At 37.4% G+C, this 23,929-nt stretch overlaps 4 protein-coding genes across 5 annotated transcripts; 2 read left to right on the top strand and 2 right to left on the bottom strand.

The window, feature by feature from the left end:
• Positions 1 to 460: 460 nt before the first annotated feature.
• Positions 461 to 12,742, bottom strand: LOC125224346 (structural maintenance of chromosomes protein 3-like). The gene is made up of 29 exons (XM_048127729.1): positions 12,650 to 12,742; positions 12,482 to 12,557; positions 12,332 to 12,370; positions 12,179 to 12,246; positions 12,026 to 12,097; positions 11,019 to 11,098; positions 10,785 to 10,863; positions 10,594 to 10,711; positions 10,353 to 10,528; positions 9,820 to 10,065; positions 9,599 to 9,720; positions 8,685 to 8,829; positions 7,908 to 8,080; positions 7,328 to 7,427; positions 6,576 to 6,712; positions 6,204 to 6,405; positions 5,809 to 5,896; positions 5,587 to 5,736; positions 4,996 to 5,150; positions 4,686 to 4,874; positions 4,420 to 4,603; positions 4,266 to 4,336; positions 3,993 to 4,144; positions 2,455 to 2,623; positions 2,214 to 2,360; positions 1,566 to 1,661; positions 1,155 to 1,329; positions 703 to 887; positions 461 to 615 (listed from the first exon to the last, which is right to left on the bottom strand). The coding sequence occupies exons 1-29, from the start codon at positions 12,662 to 12,664 to the stop codon at positions 577 to 579; spliced, it is 3,648 nt and encodes a 1,215-aa protein (XP_047983686.1). The 5' UTR covers positions 12,665 to 12,742; the 3' UTR covers positions 461 to 576.
• Positions 12,743 to 14,978: 2,236 nt separating this feature from the next.
• Positions 14,979 to 20,989, bottom strand: LOC125222933 (5-methyltetrahydropteroyltriglutamate--homocysteine methyltransferase-like). 2 transcript variants are annotated; one of them, XM_048125834.1, is made up of 13 exons: positions 20,674 to 20,989; positions 19,687 to 20,040; positions 19,497 to 19,584; positions 18,811 to 18,938; positions 18,336 to 18,727; positions 17,891 to 18,054; positions 17,034 to 17,114; positions 16,767 to 16,933; positions 16,570 to 16,675; positions 16,253 to 16,503; positions 15,971 to 16,172; positions 15,457 to 15,833; positions 14,979 to 15,352 (listed from the first exon to the last, which is right to left on the bottom strand). In XM_048125834.1, the coding sequence occupies exons 1-12, from the start codon at positions 20,787 to 20,789 to the stop codon at positions 15,468 to 15,470; spliced, it is 2,415 nt and encodes an 804-aa protein (XP_047981791.1). In that variant the 5' UTR covers positions 20,790 to 20,989; the 3' UTR covers positions 14,979 to 15,352; positions 15,457 to 15,467. The 2 variants fall into 2 exon arrangements, with proteins under 2 accessions (XP_047981791.1, XP_047981792.1); XM_048125835.1 differs by lacking the exon at positions 20,674 to 20,989 and having other exon boundaries at positions 19,687 to 19,804; positions 19,884 to 19,899.
• A 1,673-nt stretch (positions 20,990 to 22,662) lies between these two features.
• On the top strand, positions 22,663 to 23,094 carry LOC125221308. The gene has a single exon (XM_048123429.1). It carries the CDS (start codon positions 22,663 to 22,665, stop codon positions 23,092 to 23,094), a length of 432 nt encoding a protein of 143 aa, XP_047979386.1.
• Positions 23,095 to 23,098: 4 nt separating this feature from the next.
• Positions 23,099 to 23,599, top strand: LOC125221309. The gene has a single exon (XM_048123430.1). The coding sequence runs from the start codon at positions 23,099 to 23,101 to the stop codon at positions 23,597 to 23,599; it is 501 nt and encodes a 166-aa protein (XP_047979387.1).
• The last annotated feature ends 330 nt before the right edge of the window (positions 23,600 to 23,929 follow it).

The raw sequence follows: 23,929 nt of genomic DNA on the forward strand, positions 1-23,929 counted from the left end.
CAAGTAACATCATTATGTACTTATGTGTTCTCTTTACAGCCGCATGTTACTTGTAACTGTAAATGTGTACTTAAATTGTTGCAAAAAACATTACCACACAATTTATTTCAACAGTAATTCCAGTTATAGCTTAAAAATCCACATTCGACATGTAGGTATCACTGTACGAACACACTATTCAGAAATAGTAAGATAAAACAAAAGAGAGAAGAATCACAATATAGCTTAAAATAAGATATACATATTTCTATATATTAATTCGTATGCCTACTCTATTGGGCTCAAGTCACGACAATATAAATGAAGAACTAATATAAAATTCTAGTATTTTAAAATAAAAATATAAAAAGTCAAGAAAAATGGGAAAAATATAACTGAATGGTCGATTGAAAAATACGAACAAATTCAAATAAAGCTTGTCGATGATGACACTATTCACAAAAACGTGTACTTATTATACCAGGTTTCATCACATAAAATACATTAGCATCTAATTAATCAAAGCTATATACACAAGCTATAATATAGTATAGTAACTATCAGTTTTCTACCTAGTACAGAGCTGTCCTGTTAGAGTCATTCTACGCTGCTTGTCATGAAAGTTTTCCCATCTCTCTGCAATTACTGGAAGGCAATAATCAGTTACAATACTTATCAACTTCTCACGTCTAGTTGATTTTAACTCTATACCGAAATGCTAACCTCGTTGTGGGATTGATCATGGTCGATAAAATCTAAAGCATCTTCTTTGGTGATTACATTGACTCGGCTGACTCTGTTTTTGTGCGTCACACCATATATCTTGTCAGCGACTTTCACTAGCTCTTGACGAAATGTTGTAGTAATAAACTGAGTGCTGGCCATGTCTGCCAGACGACGAACCATGTCTACAACAAACGAGTTAAGGATCCACCAGTTGAACCACACGATGTAAACAATATTGTAACAGAAGTCTAGTCAGAATACTGCATTAAAATTTCTTGTCACTGAGGGAAGAGAGAAGAACAGGGAGTCAGGGACACAGTTTTGCATCATAACTTTGAAAAATTATGTTGTAATCAAATAAAACGCCAATAGCTGTTTCAGACAACATTAATGCTTTTGACAAAATATGCAACGGTACGAGAATAGAATCAGCATATAAAGTAGGATACTCCCGACTGCAGTTCGGTACTGGGGGTCAAGTGCTGCATCTATCTCATCAAAAAGGTAAAATGGTGCAGGATCACATCGCTGAATGGCAAAGATTAGTGCTAGAGCAACCACAGTTTTTTGCCCCCCGGATAATTGTTTCATCGACTGCGTCTCCCCTTGCCCAGTAAAAGAAACCTACCACAAGAAGGGAAAGTATAATAAAAAAATGTAGATGAAAATCAAGAACTAGAATGTGGCTTTAACAAGCATCCTTCCTCAAAGCAAAGTACTAAAGTTTTGAAGTATCCTTAGTCAGAGGAAGCTAAAAGAAACATGCCATTATCCATGTTCGTGTAGCAGATACTAAGGTAAGTAATAGTAAAAAAGTTATATTAATAATAACACATAAGGACAACACATTAATAACAAACCTTCACTTTGACACCAATGTATTTCTCAACCCTGCTCTCTGTATCCACTGAACGAGGCTCATCATCATCTAGATCATTATCGGCATCCTCCATATCCTGTACAAAGAGCACTTGAAAATAAATAACATGCTACTAAAAGAAAGAAGACAGTATAACAGATATTTCCATGTGCCTCATCTGTCACATGTTAGGGATGTTACCAATCTTTGAAGGCTAAATTAGACAATAGAGCAATTTGTATAACTGAGACAAAAATACCAATAAATTTTATCAGCGGTTATTCTTACACTTGAACTCATTTGACCTAGCACATTGAGGTCTAACCCTTATCGTTAGTGATGGCAACATGCAAAAGTTTTATGGAAGTTAGAACGATATAGATATTACAACTTCCACCAACATACAAGAATGAAAGTAGGCAAATACATCGCAGTTTGTATGATAGTCGTACAATAAAACTTTATGCTGCCAAATTATTGTTTAGCTATGCATAATACCTTCAGTTGTTCAATTCATTTTAAACGCTTAACATAGCACAATGTGTACTGTGAGTAATAATATCATTTACAGATTTATATGTATAAGGGATCAGAACATGACAAGTCAAAACCATCGAAAAATGTTATCTATGATGATGAAATTTCAAACCTTTTTCTTCATCATAACTAAAAAGCCATGACCTCCTTGTACGAGTTCAGAAAACACTTCTCGGAAGTGCTTGGCTACGCCTTTAAACGTGCGTTCAATTGATTCATCCTTCCTCATATCCAAAACAGTTATGAGTTCTTTGATTTTCTATCAAAGATAAGTAAAAAGTCAAAATCCATCCACATATGCTATCCAGACTTTATAGGAGAATGTCATGATAATATAATATGAATGACTTTACCTCATCACCAGCATTCAGCTCAGCTTCTCTTTTCTGGAGCTCTTCTCTTTGCTCTGTGAAGTTGACATACTGATCAAGTGCCATTTTGTTAACATGGCTGAATTTTTTCAGTTCCTCATTACACTTATGAAGCAATTTATATAATTCTTTAATACTCTTCCGTTTGTACCTAGATCGGGCATCACATAAAATTATCATTAGAAAGAACTCCAATAGCACCAAAGATCAATATAAAAAATAAAAAAATTATTAGTAGATAATAGGATTTAACTTTTTAGCATCATGCAAGCAGACAAACCAAATAGGAGCAGACAGAGACACTTGACTGTCCATAAGGTCTTTCCATCATCATATGACGTGCATTCCGTAGATTGACTAACGCGTTTCAGAAATCAACAGTTTTCAAGAAGTATATGTAGCTTTAAATTCCGTGAAGAAAGTTGAGTAATTATGCCAGAAATAAATCACTACATGCTAGATGACGCTAAGGAGCAACTTTGCATTACAGGGTACTGCACTGGCACAGATAATTCTAAGTTCCACCATGAGTCACTGTATCTATACATCCATACTTAATGTAAAAGCATAGTTTTGGCCAACCTATATCCAAGCATTTCACTTTATTGATGGGTACGTTTGTATAGAGTCTACAGACTGTTAGTGATGTACAAAGGAAATTGATGTGTACTTATTGTTACAGAAAATCTTATTAATTGCAGAAAGGGATCTTATTCGGCAATAAAACAAAGATACATGTAGATAAGTATATAGACATAGTAAAGAAAAGTAGTAGACACTAGATCATTACTTAACAAAGCACACATATGTATAGTACAAGAGACTTAAGCCTGACTAGGACTAACCGATAACACGGCTAATAACCGATAATAAGCATTGAACTTGTCACAACAAATACTAGTCATTCAATGGGAAAATTCTGTTACAGTACAAGGATCATTTCTCAAGCACTCACCAAAACTAAGGAGTAACCTAACTTAAATTATTTGGTTTTCCCAAACATAAAAGGAAAGAATGCATCGATGACACATTTCACCACTTCAATAGTTAAATCAGTTCATGTCAGATTATAGCCCGCTGAGTAGTGTCAAGAAAGTATCCAAGTACTTGACATCAGATTATGATCTGCAAATATATTCAAGGAAGTTCTAGATGCATGTCCGACTGAGATGAAACAATACCTGCACCAAAATGTGTTCCAACAAGAACAAACCTCTTGATAGATTTATATTTTTTAATTCTTGCAAAACAAGAGGATAGGGGAGATTCGGGAGAATCAACATCACAATTAAGTGGGTTTTATTTTGACTTTATTTCAAAGATATCTCTGACAACCAACCACTATAGATATAGCATCATTGGTAGGTTTCGACCCAAGGAATTTTATAATTTGACAATTCTACATGAAATTAGCATGTGAAACACAAAATTGAAAAGCAATCTGCCAAGAAGAGGTTTATAGATCACGCAGCAGTATATAGAATCCTAGTGAAAAGGTAGAATTTGGATATGAAGCTTACGTTTCAAAAGCATCAGACGATAGGGGACCCAATTCCCGGATTTTCTTTGAGTACTCCTCTTGCTTGGCCACATATATATTCTTCTTACTCAATAACTGTTCCAGTTCTTTTGCTTCATCCTGGAGAGTAGTTCGGTACTCATCTTCAAATCCCTACAAATGCAAGAGTACATTTAGCATCTATAAACATACAAACTCAGAAACAGAAAAAAGAAGAGCAGTCTGAAGAGAGAAAAGGGCTACAATGAGAGAACATTATATAAATATGTATTACCTTTAGCTCATCCTTTTCAACTTTAATCTCTTCCATTTTCCTTTTTGTCTCATCTATACTCTGAGTTACACCTGTACAAGATGACTATGTTAAGATGTGACAAAATGGTATGACCTCAAGCTGAAATTTGATGATGAAGAAAAGAAAGTCTCACTCTTTAGCTCCTGGGTCAATTGACCAACTAATGAATTGGTATCCATTAACTCCTGCCTTTTCAACTCAGCTTCTGCTTGCAACACATCATTGTCTGAAGATAGCATTACAGCCTCCAACTCTTCCTTTCGCCTAACAAGATTAGTAGATAGGTTCATCTCCAGCTCTGCTTTTCTTGTTTCAGTCTGTCAATGGAAATGACAAATGTACATCAAGGAGAGCCATCCAAAACCACAATCGCGGAAAAAACTTAAATCAATATTTAACCTCCATGCGGTTGCTCCTGCAGGTAATTAGCTGTTGCTTCAGATTAGTTATTTCAGGGTTCAAACGAGAGAGAGACTCTTTTTCTTCTGGTGTCAAGTGATCAACAAGTTCAGTTCCCATTTCATCTTTCTTCATAGCAATATTATCTCTATTCTGCTTTATTTGATTTAATACACTGGGAAGGAGCTTCTCCTGAAAAAAGGAAAGAGTTTGTACACAATAAAAACAACAACAACAATAATACTAATGATGTATATAAATGAAGGATTAACATATTTTGATATCTAGCTAATTTCCAGGATTGACTCACTTTCTTCTCACGACGTGATTTCGAGATAGAATGCTTTTGCTTCTCAGCATTCATTACATCCTGCTTCAACTGTTCAAGTACAGATTTTTCATGGGCCATCTTGGCATCATTTTTTTGCTGCTCAGCCACCCGCTCATTGATTTTCTGGTCAGTCAGTGAGGCATGCTCAGTGAAAACAAAAGGCCAAAAGTTGAAATAGAATATTTTACTACACTGCAATCCTAAAACAAGAATGACCTTACCACTCATAGAGAATTATTAAGAGATTTAATGCACAAATTAGCTCTAGTAGTAGCACTTCATGATTTTTATGTAGGAAATACCATGCAGACAAGGTAGAGAAACCTAATGCACAGATGAACTAGAGTCCTAGACATAAGCCTATTACTAATGAATAATGATGATACATATATAATGGCTTATGAACAAATAAGTCGAAAGTAGTTGTGAACCAGAACCAAGAGGAGATGTGGTATTTGCTACAAAGTCAACAGGAAATCATTCAAGTAAACAGATACAGAACAAAAAAAAAGATATACTGTTAGATAAACCCAATCAATGAAAACTAAGAGAAATTTCTCTGAAGGATATTTTGAAGTTCGTCTCTGATTTTATTTAGTTCATCTTCCTTTTTCTTCACCGACTTCATATTCTGTCTAATGGTGCTCATAAATTTCAGTTTGGAACGCCTATAGTCATAAAACCCACCAGTCATGCCACCCTTTTTGTTTACTTGATCACCTGCAACAAAGGAGCGAGGTTAAACAAGATCCAAACATAAAAAGCCAAAATCAATTGGCATTCAATGACAACCTTCCAATGTGATGCAGTCCAAACCATCAGCACGGGCAACTCTCGAAGCAACATCTAAATCTCTGCAAATTACAGTCTTTGCAAACACCTATCAGTTTGAAAAAGGAAACACAACACATAAGTACTGTCATTAATAGGCGAGCATATAAGAAGCAAACACCACCAAATGCAACAGACTAAGAAAGATAAGTGGCATACTTTGTAACAATGTATGTGACATAAGAACTAACTATTAGAAGAAATATGATGAGCATTCACAGCAAGCAGTGCCAATTTCATATACAATTATTTTGTCATAATTCCAGCTACCCAAATGAACTTATTTTACTCACGAGATAAATTCCAAGTGACCATCGGTTGTCATGCAATTAATAGAGACATTTCATAAGGCCAACCTGACCAAAGGCTGCACGATATTTCTCTAAGAAATTCAATTTCTTCAAAAGCGGTATCACATCAGAGCTCTGTGGATATGTGACGTGTGGGGCTTTCACCCTGTTCAAGGGTACAAATGTGACCCGGCCGCCTTTCTGTGCATTGAGGTGCCCAATTATTTTGGTTGATATATCATCATTTTCAACCACCACCTGGAATAAGCTGTAAAAAAAAGGAACACTAGAGTGTATGAACACAAATACTACCAGATAAGACATCAAAAGTCAGACATCTGGCACATTAACAATGTCAGAGCAAGGAAGGAAAGCAAAAAGAAATATGAATGGTTAATTTGACATGAGATGTTTAACTGCTTTAAGAAATTTCTTCACCTGTTTCCAGCAGTAACTTCAACAGCTGTGAAATATTTTTCATCGCACTCTAGCAACTCAATAACAGGGCCATATACTCCACCAATACCGTGCTGATCAGATATCCTCCTCACAGAATTAAGTCCTCTTCTTATATCCTATGAAAACCCAGAGTCACGTAATATTAACAATATAACAGCAGGATTTAGATTTAGATTTAGATTTCATAATGAGAAAAATACAAAATAAAGAGTCATAGGAAGAAGCCAAGAGTAACAGCACAAAGTCTCCTCGTGTATAGTTAGCAGGAGATGTCATGATCATGCCTGAAGCTAAGTGAAAGCAAAACAAGACAAATTCAAAAGAAACCTTATGATGGGTTAGTTAGAATCAACAAAGCTAAGGCAGATTTATGGGGTGTATATTAGCTTGTGCATTAACCTTTACTAAATTCCATAGGAAAGAAATGTTCCTTGCAAAACCACGGAAAAGAAAAACCTTTATGTTACAACCAATGGAAAAAGAAACATAGGACCACTTTTAAGTGTTCAGAGTTCAGAAACCTCAATCTCTGGCCAAATCTGATAGGAACAAGAATCTAGTCCACCTCAGGTAAACATTTCCAAAGACAGAAACTATTAAGCATCACCTCCAATCATATGTCTACTTTGAAGAGAGAATAAAGGGATATCCAACTAGTGTGACCTTATAATAGGAGTAAGGAGTAACATTTATTTAGTTGCATAAAATACTAACACTCATAGAGCACTCACACCAGCAGTGGCATGATCAAGGCTTTTCTCTGCTTTAAGAACATCCGACTTGAGCCTTTCAATTTCAGCAGCTTGCTCACTTTCTCTTCCCCACAATGTCCTAAATACCAATCAAAATTGATTAGATTCCACATCGGTCAAACTTTACAACTGAAAATTAAAAACAAACAAAGACTAAAGGCTAAAATTGGTCCTCTATATATGTCCTAAAAAACTTTTTAATCCTATACATTAAGTTTGTTACCTTTTGGTCCTAAACAATATGTTTTGGTCCAAAGTTAACCATTCCGTTAAAAACTTAGCGGTCAAATGTGGTTTGACAAAATTTATGACTTAATTTTGAATCCAATTAACCCGAGTAATCTAATTAATTATGAATAGATTAATCAGATTAATATTAATTAGGTTGATTGGGTTGTTTAAAGTCAAAATTAAGTCACAAATTTGGTCAAAATACATTTGATTGTTAAGATTTAAACGGAATTGTTAACTTTGGACCAAAAGGTAACAAACTTATTAACTAGGATTAAAAAGTTTTTCAGGACAAATGCCAATAGTCTAAACAAAATAAAATTCTTACTTCCGCTCATCATGCAGTTTGTCTCTCTCCACTTTGAACTGGTTGTAGCTGTGTCTATATCCAGAAATTGAAGATTCTAACTTTGCTGCATCATCTTTTCGCCCCTTTATGTAGTCATCCTGCGTGCTGATCTCTCTGTTGAGCTGCTCAATTTCATCACTAAGTTTTTTCTCCTGACATAAGCAAAGCACAGGAATTAAGCTCATTTTGCTTTCCTTCAAGCGGACCGCATCCAGATAAGGTATATACTTAATTCCATGTAAGTAAAAGGAAAGTGAAATAGCAACCACATAATGATCCGTTGTTTCATCCAAGTGAATCAGCAAGTGTTGCAACATTGAATATGCTAGAAAGAATGTATTGAGAACGGCAAGGAAGATCTCACTGCCTCATACAATTATGAAAGCAAAATTAAAATTGAGGACCAAAACCAAGGTTTCAATATACAATGCACTTGAGTACGAGTCATGCAACCATTAGTTAAAACTGAAATCCCCACCAAGAGATCTTTGAGGCTAAGAATAAGAACATGCAAGAAGCAATGCTTCTTTTCCACCACAGTACCCTCAGGAACTACAAATAATAGTTTGGCATAAAACAGCTCCTCAGTGTCAACAACCCCCCTCTCTCACCCTGCCCCCAACCACGAACACCAATAGACCAAATCCGGAGGAGCATGCGATCACATTCCGGCTTAAACCAAAGAGTAATATACTCCGAACAAATTATACAGTAGATGTTAGCATATTTGATCTGCATTTTATCAAGGATTCATACCTGTACAAGGTTAGAGGACAAAACTTGCTCATAGTCCTTAATTTCTTTTGTTAGCCACCGGTCACGATCTGCTTTATTACCAAACTGTGTTGCACGCCCTTGTTTCTGATATAGAATGCTAAGCTTCTTTTCACTGTCCATAATCCTGCCATACCAAAATCCAAAATTTGTTTTTGTTCCCTTTAAATTATCTCAGTCAAAAAACATTGATAAGTAATGAAGAAATCAGAGTTAATACGGCACATGAGCCATGAATAAAAAAACAAAAATGAAAGAGAGAGATAATAGAAGAAAACAAATGGATGGGATAGACCAGAGATATATTGTCCAGAGACATCCATTACACACCTTACAACTATTTGAATAACCACACTGTCCTACCTATTTCCTGCCGTCATGAATTGCACAGGAGAATTCATGAGCTACCTTGTGATTAATAGAAAGCAAAAGTTTTCACTGCAGTTCATGCTAAGAGTAATTACTCATAGTAAGACAAATAGATAGCTGAAGACACAAATGTAAAAGGTTAAGTCTATAGGGCCTGTAAATCACTTATGAAACTTAATTTCTCCCTAAGTCACTGCACAAGCAGAAGGAACAAGAGTCAGAAAGGTAGGAATGACATAGATGATACAGAAAGCTTCATAGATGTTATCTACATGGGTGGTAACTGGTAACATCTCTTAATTTTAAAAAACTAGAATTGTCTTTAGACCGCGTAGACTGACTTGTTGCTTTCCGGTTATGCAAAAGGAATAAAGGATCCATGATCATTCAAAGAGCAATTTAAAGGAAGAACATAGTTTGATATATTATGACTTGAGAGCATGATACTAGATCAAAAGATCTACAACATAGTACATAGAAACAAAGACGCAAGATTCTATAGGCTCCGCCAGGGAACAAAATAATACCCTAGAGTCAAACGCTCCTCCTCCCCGATCTGCAAATCATGCGAGTTCTTGACACTAGTCAGCTCAGTGTTGGATTCCTCAATTTCTTTTTCCAAAAGCTCAAGTTGTATCACAGCATCCTCCTGGAATACAAAATCCAAACATCAGCAAAGGCTTTCACTCATAGATTAGGCACGTCCTCAAAAGGTCAATAATTACACAGAAGTCAATGGCCAGTGCACCTTAGCTCTAATATTTCCTCTAATCTTATCATCAAAGTCTTTGTTATCAAGCTCAAGTTTTGCACGCTTCTTTATAGCTTCTATCTTTTGTTTCTCTACCGCTTCTTTCTCTCTGCTCAATATCTGAGCTTCTTTGGTCAGATCTTTAAGCAATTTGTCTAACTCCTTGCACTTCTCATGGGCATCTAAAACACTATTATACATTGTCGCAGATATTTTAGAAACCATATATCGATCCTCATCTATCTGCAAATGTTGGCAGTAGTACAATCAGATGCTTATAAAATACTATGCAACAAATGCCACAACAAGGCACTAGATGGCGTGATAGTATCATAGTACAAACTACAAAGAGATAACCTTTTTCTTGAAAGCCACGAGTTTATTTAGTTATAGACAGAATATCACATATAGAATTAATTGTATTATCATTCATGTAGAACTGATTATAAAATTAAATATTCCCCAAAAAAAGAGATCTCAAACCAATTGAAAGGACCAAATCGCAAAACAGGGTGAAGTAAAAGAAGTACCTTTGCCATTTGCTGCTTCGCATCATGGAGTTCTTTATCATAAATGGTATACTCCAAAGACTTCCTTTGCCGGTCAAGCTGCTGATATTTTTTCAATTCCTCTTTCTCTTCATCAAGCTCACGTAGTCGGTCATCCAAGTATTGTACAACTTGAATAATCTGCTTCCTCTTGTTACCTGAAACAGACATTAGTTAGATTCCAAAGCAAAATGGGCAGAGAAAATAACCCATGTGCACTTGCCAGTATCCTGCATGATTTTCAAGCTTTCACGACGTCGCTCTTCATATACCCTAGTCCCCCCAATTTCCTTTAGCAGATCCAACCGCTCAGAATCTTTCATCAATGTTAATGATGCAATCTAAGGAGAAACATATGTCAGAAAGATGAGTAGGAAAACCAATAAGGAAAGACCAAGAAAAAGTACTGCATACCTTTCCCTGCTGCACAACATAATAAGGATTTGAACGAGAGAATCCGGCACTTTCCAGCAGATTCATGACTTCTGTCTTCCTGAAAACTCAAAGACCACCAGAACTACTAATTACCAAGAAGTGAAGTAAAACAACAAGTCATTGAGTAATTGGGTGACCACCAAAATCAAGACTCAATAAATAGAAGACAAATAATGAAAATCATTATTCTATATGACACAAGTTCATACATACGTGATATGTTTTCCATCCAAGAAATATTCGTCTTTCTTGACACCAATTGTTCTCCTTAGCCGGACTTCCTCTTTATCAACCTAAGACAAGTAACATAGCAACTATAATCACATTGGAGTTAGACTATGTTTCCGCACAAAATATTAAACATAAAATTTGCACTGTAGCATTAAGCCACATAAAGCTTCAAAAAACTGTGACTACTTCGCATGCAATGTACCCTACAACCAAGCCTTAATCTATCACACTTGCAGAAAACTACAGTGGGTCTTAAACTATTTATTTGTAGAGTTCTCAAAATATCAGACCCACAAGCCAAAACTAAAGACAAGAAGGAAGATTAGCTCAATAGAAATTGCTTTCTTAGTTCATGAAATCGTAAACAACAAGGGCCAACATATCTATACAATTTTAACATGCAACTAACCCACCAAATTTGTTTGTTTCCAGAAGACTGGACTTATCATAATCGGAAGCATATAAAGGTTATGAATTGCGTTATAAATTGTGAATATAGGTTTCACATTAATGAGCTCATATATTTGGCACAATAGCTTGCTTTTCAGATGGTTTCACATTAATGAACTCACGCATACTACCTTACTTTACTTTCCAGCAGCTACGATTAAGTCATTGTGTGCTTGACAATTATTTCCCTCATTTTTATTCACTTAAAATCACTCCCATGTCATTTTAGTCACTGCCAAATTTTCTTTTCAACATAAAAAGACAGAGGGAATTAGTTAGTTAGAACTAAACAGTAAACAATGATGAACACTAACGGGGCCTGCAAGACTGCAATAGTGAAGAAGATATATTTGCAAGTAACTCTTACTACATTTGTGGATTAACAGTTCTTGTAGGACTCAGCAAACATACATACAGAAGGCTGAGCACCAGCATTAGTGTTAGTTTACCATTTAGTGTTGCACAATCATGCTAAATCTGCCTAGTATTGAATATATGAAGTTGGAAAGTTGAAAAATAAAAGTATCATCCAAATTTACAGGGATACGATTGTCCGAGTTGTCGAACACGATCTCCACAAATGCTGATAACACCTGGTGGCCTGCACCTTCCTGACAATAACAAAAGAAAGGTGTTCAGTTCAAATGCAGAGAGATTAGTAATGCATCCCAATACGTCATTGCAGAACATACATGCAGCAATGCTTGCCTTTCTTCATTACGCAAGTTATGGAATAGGTCACTTATTACAAAGCGTATTGCTGTGAATGAAAGTAGATTTATCAGTAAAAAATAAATCCCTGAAAGCTGAAAAAAAAATATCTCAAAACATTCCATATCACATACCGTGGAAGAAATTAGATTTACCGGAGCCATTAGCACCAACTGCAGACATGCGTAAATCATAAATTATCTTATCTAATAAAACACTCTTCGAACGAGATACATTACTAAGAAAATAATGGACAGCAAGATGTAGAAGGAAAATGTATATACCAACACAATTAACTTTGGGACTGAATGTTTCAGTTGAGATCTGTTCCCTGTAACTCTTAAACCCTTCTATTACAACCTACAAGAGATGATACGAATGAAACTAAAAAATGAGTGGGAATATTTTGAAAGGAGCCAGGAACCGAACAAATAAGAAGGCCGATATTCCACCTGCTTTATATACATCACGAAATTCAGAAGAGTTTGAAACTGCTCTTCAAATTGAACGAGACGAAGCAAAATTTTTAAATGCGGCACCCTGAAAAACACAAGCGCTAACTAAAGGGTTTTTAATATACAATCGTTACTTAGAGAAGTGAACAAGGATTAGTGTATAACTATATAACAAAAATCTCAGCCCCACAAACAAACGCAACAAATATATAGGGTAAGGGTATTTTTGGAAATCACTTTATGAAATTCATAAGAGGTGTGTGTTCCATATCAAATCATTCCATTCCAAATCAGAGATCTGGAACCAAAATCTCATGATCGATTTCCTTCCAAATTAGATTCATTCAAATTCGGTTTTTCCATTCAATTCATCCGACGCGATTCTCTCCAATTCACGTGATTCATTCTCCAATTTATCTCGACGCGAATTTTGTCCAATTCATCGCGATTATTCTCCAATCCATTGCAGTTCATCGTAATTTCATTCTTCTCCAATTCATCAATCACGCAAAAGAGAAAACAATGGATTTACAAACACTTCACTCTAACCATGGAATACTTCACTATAAACGCGTTTTACTTCACTGAGATGAAAAAACAAATCATTATAAGCATGCATCGCAAACACTTTACTCTAACCATGAAATACTTCATTCTAAGCACGTTTTACTTCACTGAGATGAAAAAAACAAATCACTATAAGCATGGATCACAAACACTTTACTCTAACCTTGGAATACTTCACTGTAAGCACGTTTTTACTTCATTGAGATGAAAAAACAGTGCACTATAAGCATCGATCACAAACACTTCACTCTAAGCATGGAATACTTCACTCTAAGCACGTTTTACTTCACTTGACTGTAAAAATAGTGCACTATAAGCATGGATCGCAATCACTTCACTCTAACCATGGAATACTTCACTCTAACCACGTTTTTACTTCACTGATATGAAAAAACAGATTACTATAAGCATGCATCACAAACACTTCACATTAAGCATGAAATACTTCACTTTAAGCACGTTTACTTCACTGATATGAAAAAAACAGATTACTATAAGCATGCATCACAAACACTTCACTCTAACCATGTAATACTTCATTCTAAGCACGTTTTTACTTCACTGAGATGAAAAAACAATGCACTACTATAAGCATGGATCACAAACACTTCACTCTAAGCATGAAATACTTTACTTTAAGCACGTTTATGAAAAAACAGATCACTAATGGCATGGATCACAAACATTTCACCGTAAGCACGTTTTTACTTCATTGAGATGAAAAAACAGAGCAATATAAGGTAGAAATGAACTTTAGGCGCAACTGAAGAAGGCGACATCGACGACATAGATTGTCGTTTATGAGTGAGAATTGGTAGAGAATTCAAGCGGAAGCGGAGAATTGATGGAGAATTCGAGCGGAAGAGGAGGATCAGTGGAGAATCGATGGAGAATTTGAGCATAAGAGATGGCGGACAGAAGAAAATTAATCTAAATGAGAGAAATTAAAGTTTTAAACCCAACTTTGTTTGTTAAATGACTATTTTACCCCTGTCTTTTTATAGTGAACCAATTCTTGCTTACAGTGAAGTAATTTTTTTGACCAATTTCGAAATCCTATGCTGAATTTCAGCCCTTGATTTTTTAATCTTGTGATTGAAATTTGTTCTCTAGTTATACACTTAAGAGGAACTTGTCCTATATCACTACTCTCTCGTTACTTATTTTAACTTTTTAATTCATAAAAAATGTTTATAAGTTTGACTTTTAATAGCATCGTTACTTATTTTAAATTTCAAGAATAGTATTGTAATTTAATACATACAAGTACTCCCTCTGTCCATGGCCGCAACATAAGAATTTGTGCAACTTTATTTTATAGGTAAGTGAAGAGAGTAAAGTAAAAAAATGGAATGAAATAGAGATGATATTTTCATTTTTAGTAATGAAACAAATAAAAAAGGAAAATGATAATGAAAATTGGAGTATATGCTTTTTCCAAATTGGCGGGTAAAATTTGCCTACTCTCCACACATATTTATTTCATTTCACTAGTTTTACTTCTAGATTTACCGAAAAATAGTTTGTATAGGTGAACTTTTAAAAATTTATCTACAAAAGGCAGGATATTGATTTTCAGTCTAATTTATTGAACAAATTATGTCATTTGAATTTATAAGGAACTAATCCGAGGTGTAAAATAAAATTTGGATCGCATCGTATTTTCAATTTGTTTACTTTTTGCCACTTGCAACTTTTTCACCGACTATTGGATATTTCAACATTCGTAAAAGGGACAGTGGAAAATAATGAAATCATGTTAAAATTAATATTTTTGTAATTCCATTTATCGGTGTATGCTGTTTCACAACTATTAAAAACATAGAGATCGTGTCAAAGTCTTATAAAGTCGACAGTCTTAATACGAAAGACACAGAATCATGTGAAGATGCCCTCAAGAAAAACCAACTGATATTGCTTTTAATCAGGCTAGAAACTCAACGGCTCATTGTCCTTCCACTGCCGAAAGCGGGAGGTAGTCGACGCTCTGTGAAACTAGCCTGACGTGGTGCCCTCTGCTCCACGGGACAAGAGGCTGATGCCTTCGCAAGGGACCCCATGGCCCAACTCCCAACTTGGAATGGGCGAGCCAGAATTAGTGTGTGAAGAAGTCCTCACGTGAATATGTGTGACCTATAACATGCAAAGGCAGAATTCCAGTTTAAACGGTTAAAACTTCTTGAAATGAAATAAATAAACATCGTAGTGAACCAAGAAGATGAAAATCGTATACGTACAGTAGGAAAAATCATCTCAGGTGCATGTGACTGCGAACGAGCTTTGCTGCAGCAACCATATTGGTGAGCGCAGGCATTATCTCACTGTATTTCCTTGTTTTGAGGCCACAGTCTGGATTGATCCACGTGTTTTTGGCGTCCAGAACTGCCAGCATCGCCTCGATGCGCTCAGCAATCTCTCGAGTCGAGGGAACCCTTGGTGAATGAATGTCATACACTCCGGGCCCGATGCCTGCTTCGTACTTCACTCCCTCTTTGAAAACTGAGAGAAGTTTCTGCTCCGACCTTGAGTTCTCGATTGTCACAACATCTGCATCCATGTCTTTAATCGCGCCCATGATCTCGTTGAAGTTCGAGTAGCACATGTGAGTGTGAATCTGCAAGTATTAGCAGCGGTGTTGATAGTTTACATTCATAACTGTAATTGGTGAAACTTACTTGAAGCGGATGCATCGTGCACACAGATGTACACAGGCCTTTTCCCTTCATTTTATATTGATTTTGCAGCACTAACCTGGGTAGCATCTTCAACAGCAGAATTAGTTATCCTGAAGGAGTGCACAGCCCACTCCAAGTAGAATGCCTGCTCGGATTTTCGGAGAGGCAGGCCCTCTCTCAAAGCCGCCTCATCGATTTGGATCACTTTGATTCCAGCTTTCTCAAGATCTTCAACCTCCTCCTTCATGGCGAGAGCAATTTGATAGCATGTCTCATGTCTAACGTGGAAAGGATGCGGTTAGAGACTGAATGCAATGTTTCTAAAATGTCTAGTAGGAGGAGGATGGGATATTTGTACCTGGGCAGGTCGTTCCTAACAAATGCCCAGTTCAGTATTGTGACAGGGCCAGTAAGCATTCCCTTCACCGGGTGCTTGGTCATGCTTTGAGCCAATGTGGACCAGAAGACTGTCATTGGTTTGGGCCGACTCACGTCACCATATATGATGGGTGGCTTCACACACCTTGATCCATACGATTGAACCCAACCATTTTCAGTGAAGGCAAAACCAGATAGCTGCTCCCCAAAGTACTCCACCATGTCATTTCTCTACAGTTTTCCAATGAGACAGTTAGGTGTTTATTTTTCAATCATTTGCAATTGCTTTGAGCTCACCTCTGGTTCCCCATGAACAAGAACATCAATGCCGAGCTCTTCTTGAATTTTGATGACTTCTGCTATTTCACCCTTAATGGTTTCGACGTATTCTTCCTCAGATATTCTGAAAGGATAATGGCAGAAATCTCAACGTTATAGATGTTGAAAGCACCAAAACTAGTGTATGGATGAAGTAGTATAAGAACGATACTTTCTTGCCAGCCTTATATTCACGACGAACTTTCCTAAGTCCAGCAGTTTGAGGAAAGGATCCAATAGTAGTAGTTGGAAGGATGGCAAGATTAAGCTTTTCCTGCTGAGCTTCCAGCCTGGCAGTGACAACTGTAGCTCTGTGGTGGTCGGATTCCTTCAGTGCAGCAGTCTGAACGTAGAAGCAAAAACAACGGTCATAATTAAAGTGAAAAATGAACGTACAAGAAAAGCATGAAACTGAAAAGGTGTAGTAGCATAGAGACTCGTACAGCCATCTGAACAGCCTCATTAGTCACTCTTGGGGATGACCTTCTAGAAGCAAGAGCTGCTGCATTAGCAGAGAAGAACGCCTGAAATGAAAGCAAGCGGTGAAATTAAGACACTCTGCAATAACTCACATTTTGAGGTAAAATGCAAGATACTAGGCAATAACTCACATCTTGCAGCAAGATTAATGATGACATGTAGCTATTTTGAAAAACAATTATACCACAACCACTTGGAGAAAGTGAGAGATTAAATTTAACATGCATTAGGATATGTGAAGAGGATGGTCAAATCAAGCAAGTTTCGGAGGTTGCAAACTTCTTGAATCTCAACAAGCAAAGTGCTGATAAAGATATGAATAGTTAAATGAAGAACTATAGACACAGTATAAATGGCAGCCCATCCTATGTTAATAGAAAATGAAAATATATGCCAAACCAATAAGCTGGAACTTCAATGTACAAACAAGAGCGAGAAAGTTACGATTTGCGAATTTTAAAACATTTTTATGGCCTGCAGAAATGGTATATATCTTCTGTATGAAAGCTAAAAAAAGTAAACTGATTATCCTTTATAGCTGCTTCTGTTCACTTTCACGCTTGAGAATCCAATAATGCATAAAATAATGTGAAAATTGTGAAAAAAATCTCCCAACTTTGATCCACTTAGGCTTTAGACACATTTTTTAAACCAATGTAATAAACTAATAATAACACATTTTGTTGATCTGTGGCAAAGCAGAAATACCCAAAAACTTCCAAAGACCAGAAAAATGATGTGGCTTATGTTTTCTCCACCCTGGCACAAAATCTGATGTGAGCCTATTCTAACTTGAAAAAAATGGGTAATGGAGTAGTACCTCATCCTTCTGTCCAGATAGTGTCTTTGCCAACACATTGACTTCAAGTAACTTCTGTGCAGCAAATGCAAGCCATGACTTTAGCTCTCCATCCAACATATTTTCATTCACCAAATCAACTGCGGTATGAAGCAGAGAACATGATGTGGATACCACGAGCTTGTCTGGATAATGAAAAGAGAAGATCTTATAAGAGATGATCAAATGTAGGTTTATGGAATCTAAAATCACACTATAAACTGATATATAATACATAAAAAAGATTCCATATCTCATCTTTCATTGACAATATCTAGATCCACAATTAATACATACTGTAAAGTAGAATGAGGTACACTATTACGATTTGCTGCTTGACATCTTAAACACTTAAAAAAAATACTGAGAAAACCACAGATTACTTTGTAGCATGTTATCTATAGTGTAAAAGGGTTTAGGAAATCACCTTTCGCCACCACACCCTCCAGAGCCTTCAAGGTACTTAGAGAAGCTTCGAGGTCATTAACCCAAATGTTTCTTCCATCAACAACTCCAGCAAAAAGATGTTTTCCAGGAGGAAATCCATTTCTGATTAGGTCAAGTGTCTTAGGTCCACGGACCAAATCAAACCCAATAGCTGTAACACCCTTCAACGCAGTAACAGTACTATATGCCTCGGCAGTGAGGTCAGCAAAATATGTCTCAATAAGGACATTTAAGCCAGAAACCGAAGATTCCAATTCTTTATAAGCATGAGTAAATGCATCCAATTGGTGAGAATCAAGATCCATGACAAGAGAAGGCTCATCAAACTGAATCCAGCTAGTGCCAGCAGCCTTTAGTTCAGCCACAACTTTCCTTCATAGTAAAGTAAAAGAACAGTTCGTTTCAACATGAAATGTAAATTAAATGCACAATCAGAGCATATGTGATGATTTTACTTATAAATAGGAAGGATCTTATCTATCAGGGAAAGAAGCGAAAATGACTTCTCGACTTCCTTTGCCCGTTTTGATAGTAATAAATAAGAAACAGGACCAACGAGGACAGGAATTGTATCAACACCGAGCTGCAATGATGGAAACGCCAACATAGACAAATTTAGTTAGCATAAATAAATATGAAAATTAAAACACAGACATTCGTGACAGTGAAGTTTATGTTCCTATAGTTATCAGATGCTCCAACAGCAAGCCCGGATGGATATTCCAATTTAACAGACATAAACTAAAAGAAAATGAAGACAAGTAGCTAAGAACTCCCTAGACCTTGCTAAAAAACACTAATCCTATTTCCTGCAAATGTTGGAGTAAGTAGATTATGTATTCATGTAGGATGTCAACTCACATTTTTCGAAATCACTAGTAAAATTGCTTCAAATTGGACAAGGACAATGTACTAGAGAAAGATTCATATCTTGACTCAATGGCAATATAATCAAATTCACAGTATCGAGTCAATGTCACCCACCCTGATATGAGAATGTTCCAGTGACATAAATTAACTCTGAATTGTGAACAATAAAATAAAACAAACAAATATTTTAAATAAAGCTGATACAGAGGCTCAAATTAATCTGATGGATACAGTGAACATGTGCACATCAAATAATGGTGATTGAACTTACAGCTTTAGCCTCCTTATATTCTTGCACTGCCTTGCGAGATCCATAAGAAAACTCGACATCTGGCCCCAATTCTGGGACAATATAATGGCTGCTTCAACATGAAGTATCTACTGTTAAATACTGATATAGTAAACATATATGAAAATCATGCTATGCTCTAAACCAAATACAGCAATAAGGCACTACTTACTAGTTGGTATCAAACCACTTGGTCATCTCCATTGCAGGAACAGAGGCATTGCCCCTAGCCATTGAAAAATAAACTTCAAATCCTATCTCACCCCCATTCCAACTGTATCTTGAGGGAACTGCACCCAACATTGAAGTGGTATCCAACACCTGGTCATAAAACGAGAATGTGTTGCTAGGAATATACTTGATACCAACATCTGTCATCTGCTTCCACATTGAGACACGAAGATCAGCTGCAACCTTCTGCAGTTCCTCGGCACTGCTCTTTCCATCCCAGAAGGATTCCAGCGCAAACTTAAGTTCTCTTTTTGCACCCACACGGGGATACCCTACAATATGCGATGACATTGACCTGATCCGCCCAGTAAGGCCAGGCATAATCAAATGGTATCCGATATGCTGACAAGGATATAGACAATAAATACCATAATTTGCATCAAAGAACCCAATCATAACCCAAGGAAAGAATCCTAAGAAGCACATAAAAAGGAGGCAACAAAAATACCTTACTCTTTTTTGTTGACCACTTACACTAGGACTCATGAAGAACTCTTCAGTTGATTAAATAGAGCACCAGAGAAAATCCCCGCATAGATATTGTGAATTACATTCATCCAATATAAACTCACCAAACTTTTTCTTTTGTCCAGGAGACTAAAAACTTGAAGGAATTTAGCTTCATATGCATAAACTACTGACCAATTAGACAGGCCGCATATCAACTAACATATCACCAAAAAACAAAAACGGAAGCCCCATACACCACTGAAATAAGCATAAGACGTTACTGTTCATGATTGGAACTCCAAATCAGTCATACGATACGCTGCAACAGAAGCAATAACACAAACACCTGCAAGTATATTCAAGGTCCTAAACGCAGCAAATATATAAACCCTAAACCTCCTACTCACAAAAACTAAACAAATGGTTTACCAAATACTAATACGGAGTATGATAGAGTGAGTGTGGCGAAGCAGAAAACCTGATGCGAAATTTGATGGAAACGAGAGTTGTGATGCGTGGGGCGGGGGAGAGAAAGAGGGGGGAGTTCGGTGAGGTGAGCGCGGCGGGAGAAATTTGCCTCATGTTGTGCTGCATTCATTCGTGGTCACCAATCAACATGGAGTACTATTTTAGTGCATAGAGCTGCTGTTATCATTTCGTAAACTTCATCCCTTTTATCTTCCTTGGTTTGTAGATTGAATAATTTAGCTTGGTTTCTATACCAAGTATGATGAGCTGCAGTCTGTAGTAGCTCCACTGTCCAAGAGTTGAGAACTTTGAGAGAGAGATGCGGCGGTGCTGCTATAGTTTTCACTACTCCGTAGTCCGTATGTTACTAGTAGTAGTATTTTTTTTTATTACTAAAATGCAGGTATAAGAGTTATAAATTATTACAACTAGTCGTGGGAAAATTTTAAAAATAAAAGTATGACATTTAAAATATGTAAAAAGCTAGAAAAAATGCAAATGTGACAAACAAAAATTCCGTTGTCATAAACAAGAGCTAGGTCAATTTGTCATTGAGTCACGATTACTCATAAATATGGCATATGAACTATTAGAGCATCCACAATAAGAATGATTTTCCCACGGACTAGTACTAGGATTTTTCAAAAACATTGTCACGTCACTAGGACTGCCCACCCCACTGCCATATCACTAGAACATCTCATTACACAATAGTGGACTAGCACTAGGACTAGTCGACGCCCTAGCCAATAAAATAAATTAGGAAATACGATTAATTCATTTTAATTGTTAGTGTTTATCAAATATACAAAAAATAAAGTGCAGTGAGTTGTAAATATTGAGTATAAATAAAAAAAAATTAAAAATAAATAAAAAAATGGGACGTCCTACCTCTTGTTCGTCGCCAGCCCACAGTAGCGGACAAGGAGACGGACGTCCGCCTTTTATGACAGACGACCTCTCGTCCTCCTGGGACGTCCGTCACCCGCTCGCCGCCCACAGTAGTGGACTAGCGCACGGACTAGCGGTCCGCGTGCTAGTCCACTATTGTGGATGCTCTAAATTTTGTTGTATCATCCCATCAAACATTTTTTTTAAGTCAGGGTGACTTGAAATATGGACATATAATAGTAGAATCGTTTTATCAATTAAGGTGCCCTTTATTATTTAAGTTAAAAGTTTTATCTAGATAATCTTCATAATTTTTTGGTAATTCATAGTACACTTTTTGTATATTTTGAAGAGTACACAAACACACACATGCATATGATATGGAGTAGTACATATATATGCGTATGGTGCACAATTGTCTCTTTAACATATTTCCAATAAGAGTTATTAGAGCATCCACAATGTATGTCTGATCTCACGCCCTATCGCCCGAGATCGGGCTCGGTCATAATCGGGCATCCATTGCAGGTCTCAGGCGTGCCCGAGGACGACCGAGAGTTTGGTCGCGACCGATCTCTCGCCCAATCCATCGGGCGTGAGATCGGTCGCCCATTGCGATCAACACATTTTTTTTTCCTTTTTCAATTATATAAATATACCTTAATTTCACTCATTTTTCACACAACTCTCACACATCTCTCTCAACTCTCTCTCCATTGCAATATCTCTTTCACTCACTTTTCCAAAATGTTTCCCGGGGAAGATATTGGTCGGTCTATGGAACGCGCAATGTTTGCTTTCGGGAACCAGATTCTCGCCGGTATTCGTGCAATACAAGAGCAAGAGCAAGCCGAACAGCAGGCCCAAGAGCAGATCTCGAGGCTCATCCGCCGACGGACATCCGTCCGTCGAGAGCATGTCCTAACTCATCAACGTCTGTTCGAGGACTACTTCGCCGAACATCTCCGGTGTAGGGCGCGCCGGTTTTTCGCCGACGGTTTAGGATGCGCGAGAGCTGTTTCTCCAGATTGTTCACGCGTTGGAGGCGCGCGACGAGTACTTCCAGCAGCGGGAAGATGCGGCCCACAAAAAGGGTCCATCCCCGCTGATGAAGTGCACGGTTGCGCTTCGTCAGTTGGCATACGGCACTACGGCAGACATGTTTGATGAGTATCTTCATGTCGGGGATACAACTGGCCGGGAGTGTCTGGTAAAATTTTGTGCGAGCGTTATTGACGCCTTCGGCGCCACATATTTGCGCAAGCCGAATGCCCAAGACTGCCAGGACCTGCTGCTGCACGAAACGGTGCACGACTTTTCTGGAATGTTAGGGAGTATTGATTGTATACACTGGGAGTGGAAGAATTGTCCTGCATCGTGGAGAGGCCAATTCACCAGTGGGTATAAGGGTACCCACCCGACGATGATCCTTGAAGCAATCGTTGACCACGGTCTTTGGATTTGGCATGCTCACTTTGGCGTGGCGGTGTCCAACAACGACATCAATGTGCTGAACTCGTCTAGTCTCTTTACCGAGTAATGCAATGGCAAGTCCGGTTATCAGCTTCACTGCCAACGGACGACAGCATCATATGGGGTACTACTTAGCCGACGACATTTACCCGAGATGGCCAGTTTTCTTGAAGACGATCTCCTGCCCAACGGGTGCGAGGAGAGAGTTTTTTGCGGCAAAGCAGGAGTCTGCACGGAAGGACGTGGAGCGAGGATTCAGTGTGCTTCAAGCGCGTTGGGGAATAGTGAAAGACCCGGCTCGTTCCTGGTACAGGCATCATATCGCCAATGTTATGTACGCGTGCATCATCTTGCACAACATGATTATTCACGATGAAGGTCGTGCAACTAGCGAGTGGTCCGATGATGGAGCCGGTCCGAGCGCATGTCATGCAGCCCCGCCGGTCGTTCGAGGTTTACTCTATGGAGTCAGCGAGATATTACAAGCTCAGGAGAGCATGCGCAACCAACAAGCTCATCTTGATCTCATGAACGATATGATTAAAGAAGTTTGGACACGTAGTGGTCATTGAAATTATATCTCTTTAGTTGTAACTTTTTTATAAAAAAAAATTAATTAATGTATGTTTTTTTGCTAGTTCTTTAATTAGAAGTCTAATTTTGCTATTTATAATTGGTAAAAAAAACTTAAAATTAAAATTGAAATGAAAAATTGATAATAGATAGGGCTCCACCATTGCAGAAAGATACGGTATGCTGACGTGGCAACCACTAAAGCTCTCACTAGGGCATACACTAAGGCATTCATTGTAGATGCTTTTAGATCTTGATCTAGTGGTCGGAATTGACGTAATACAAGCGGACTATACCATATAAATATTTGTTTTATAGGGGTAAAATGA

The sequence above is a fragment of the Salvia hispanica genome, chromosome 4 (genome assembly GCF_023119035.1).
Source record: "Salvia hispanica cultivar TCC Black 2014 chromosome 4, UniMelb_Shisp_WGS_1.0, whole genome shotgun sequence".
In the NCBI taxonomy this organism is placed as follows: Eukaryota; Viridiplantae; Streptophyta; class Magnoliopsida; order Lamiales; family Lamiaceae; genus Salvia; species Salvia hispanica.

Excerpts from the sequence above, each read along its gene's own strand:
- LOC125224346 (XM_048127729.1), bottom strand. Across the intron at positions 9,721-9,819 it reads GAGGAAATATTAGAGCTAAG|GAGGATGCTGTGATACAACT; the intron begins GTGCACTGGCCA and ends TTTGTATTCCAG. Across the intron at positions 2,624-3,992 it reads TCGTCTGATGCTTTTGAAAC|GTACAAACGGAAGAGTATTA; the intron begins GTAAGCTTCATA and ends TGCCCGATCTAG.
- LOC125221309 (XM_048123430.1), top strand. The coding sequence starts at position 23,099 with ATGGCAAGTCCGGTTATCAGCTTCACTGCCAACGGACGACAGCATCAT.
- LOC125221308 (XM_048123429.1), top strand. The coding sequence starts at position 22,663 with ATGAAGTGCACGGTTGCGCTTCGTCAGTTGGCATACGGCACTACGGCA.
- LOC125222933 (XM_048125834.1), bottom strand. The coding sequence starts at position 20,789 with ATGCAGCACAACATGAGGCAAATTTCTCCCGCCGCGCTCACCTCACCG. Across the intron at positions 19,585-19,686 it reads AAGTGGTTTGATACCAACTA|CCATTATATTGTCCCAGAAT; the intron begins GTAAGTAGTGCC and ends ATGTTGAAGCAG. Across the intron at positions 18,939-19,496 it reads AATATAAGGAGGCTAAAGCT|CTCGGTGTTGATACAATTCC; the intron begins GTAAGTTCAATC and ends CCATCATTGCAG.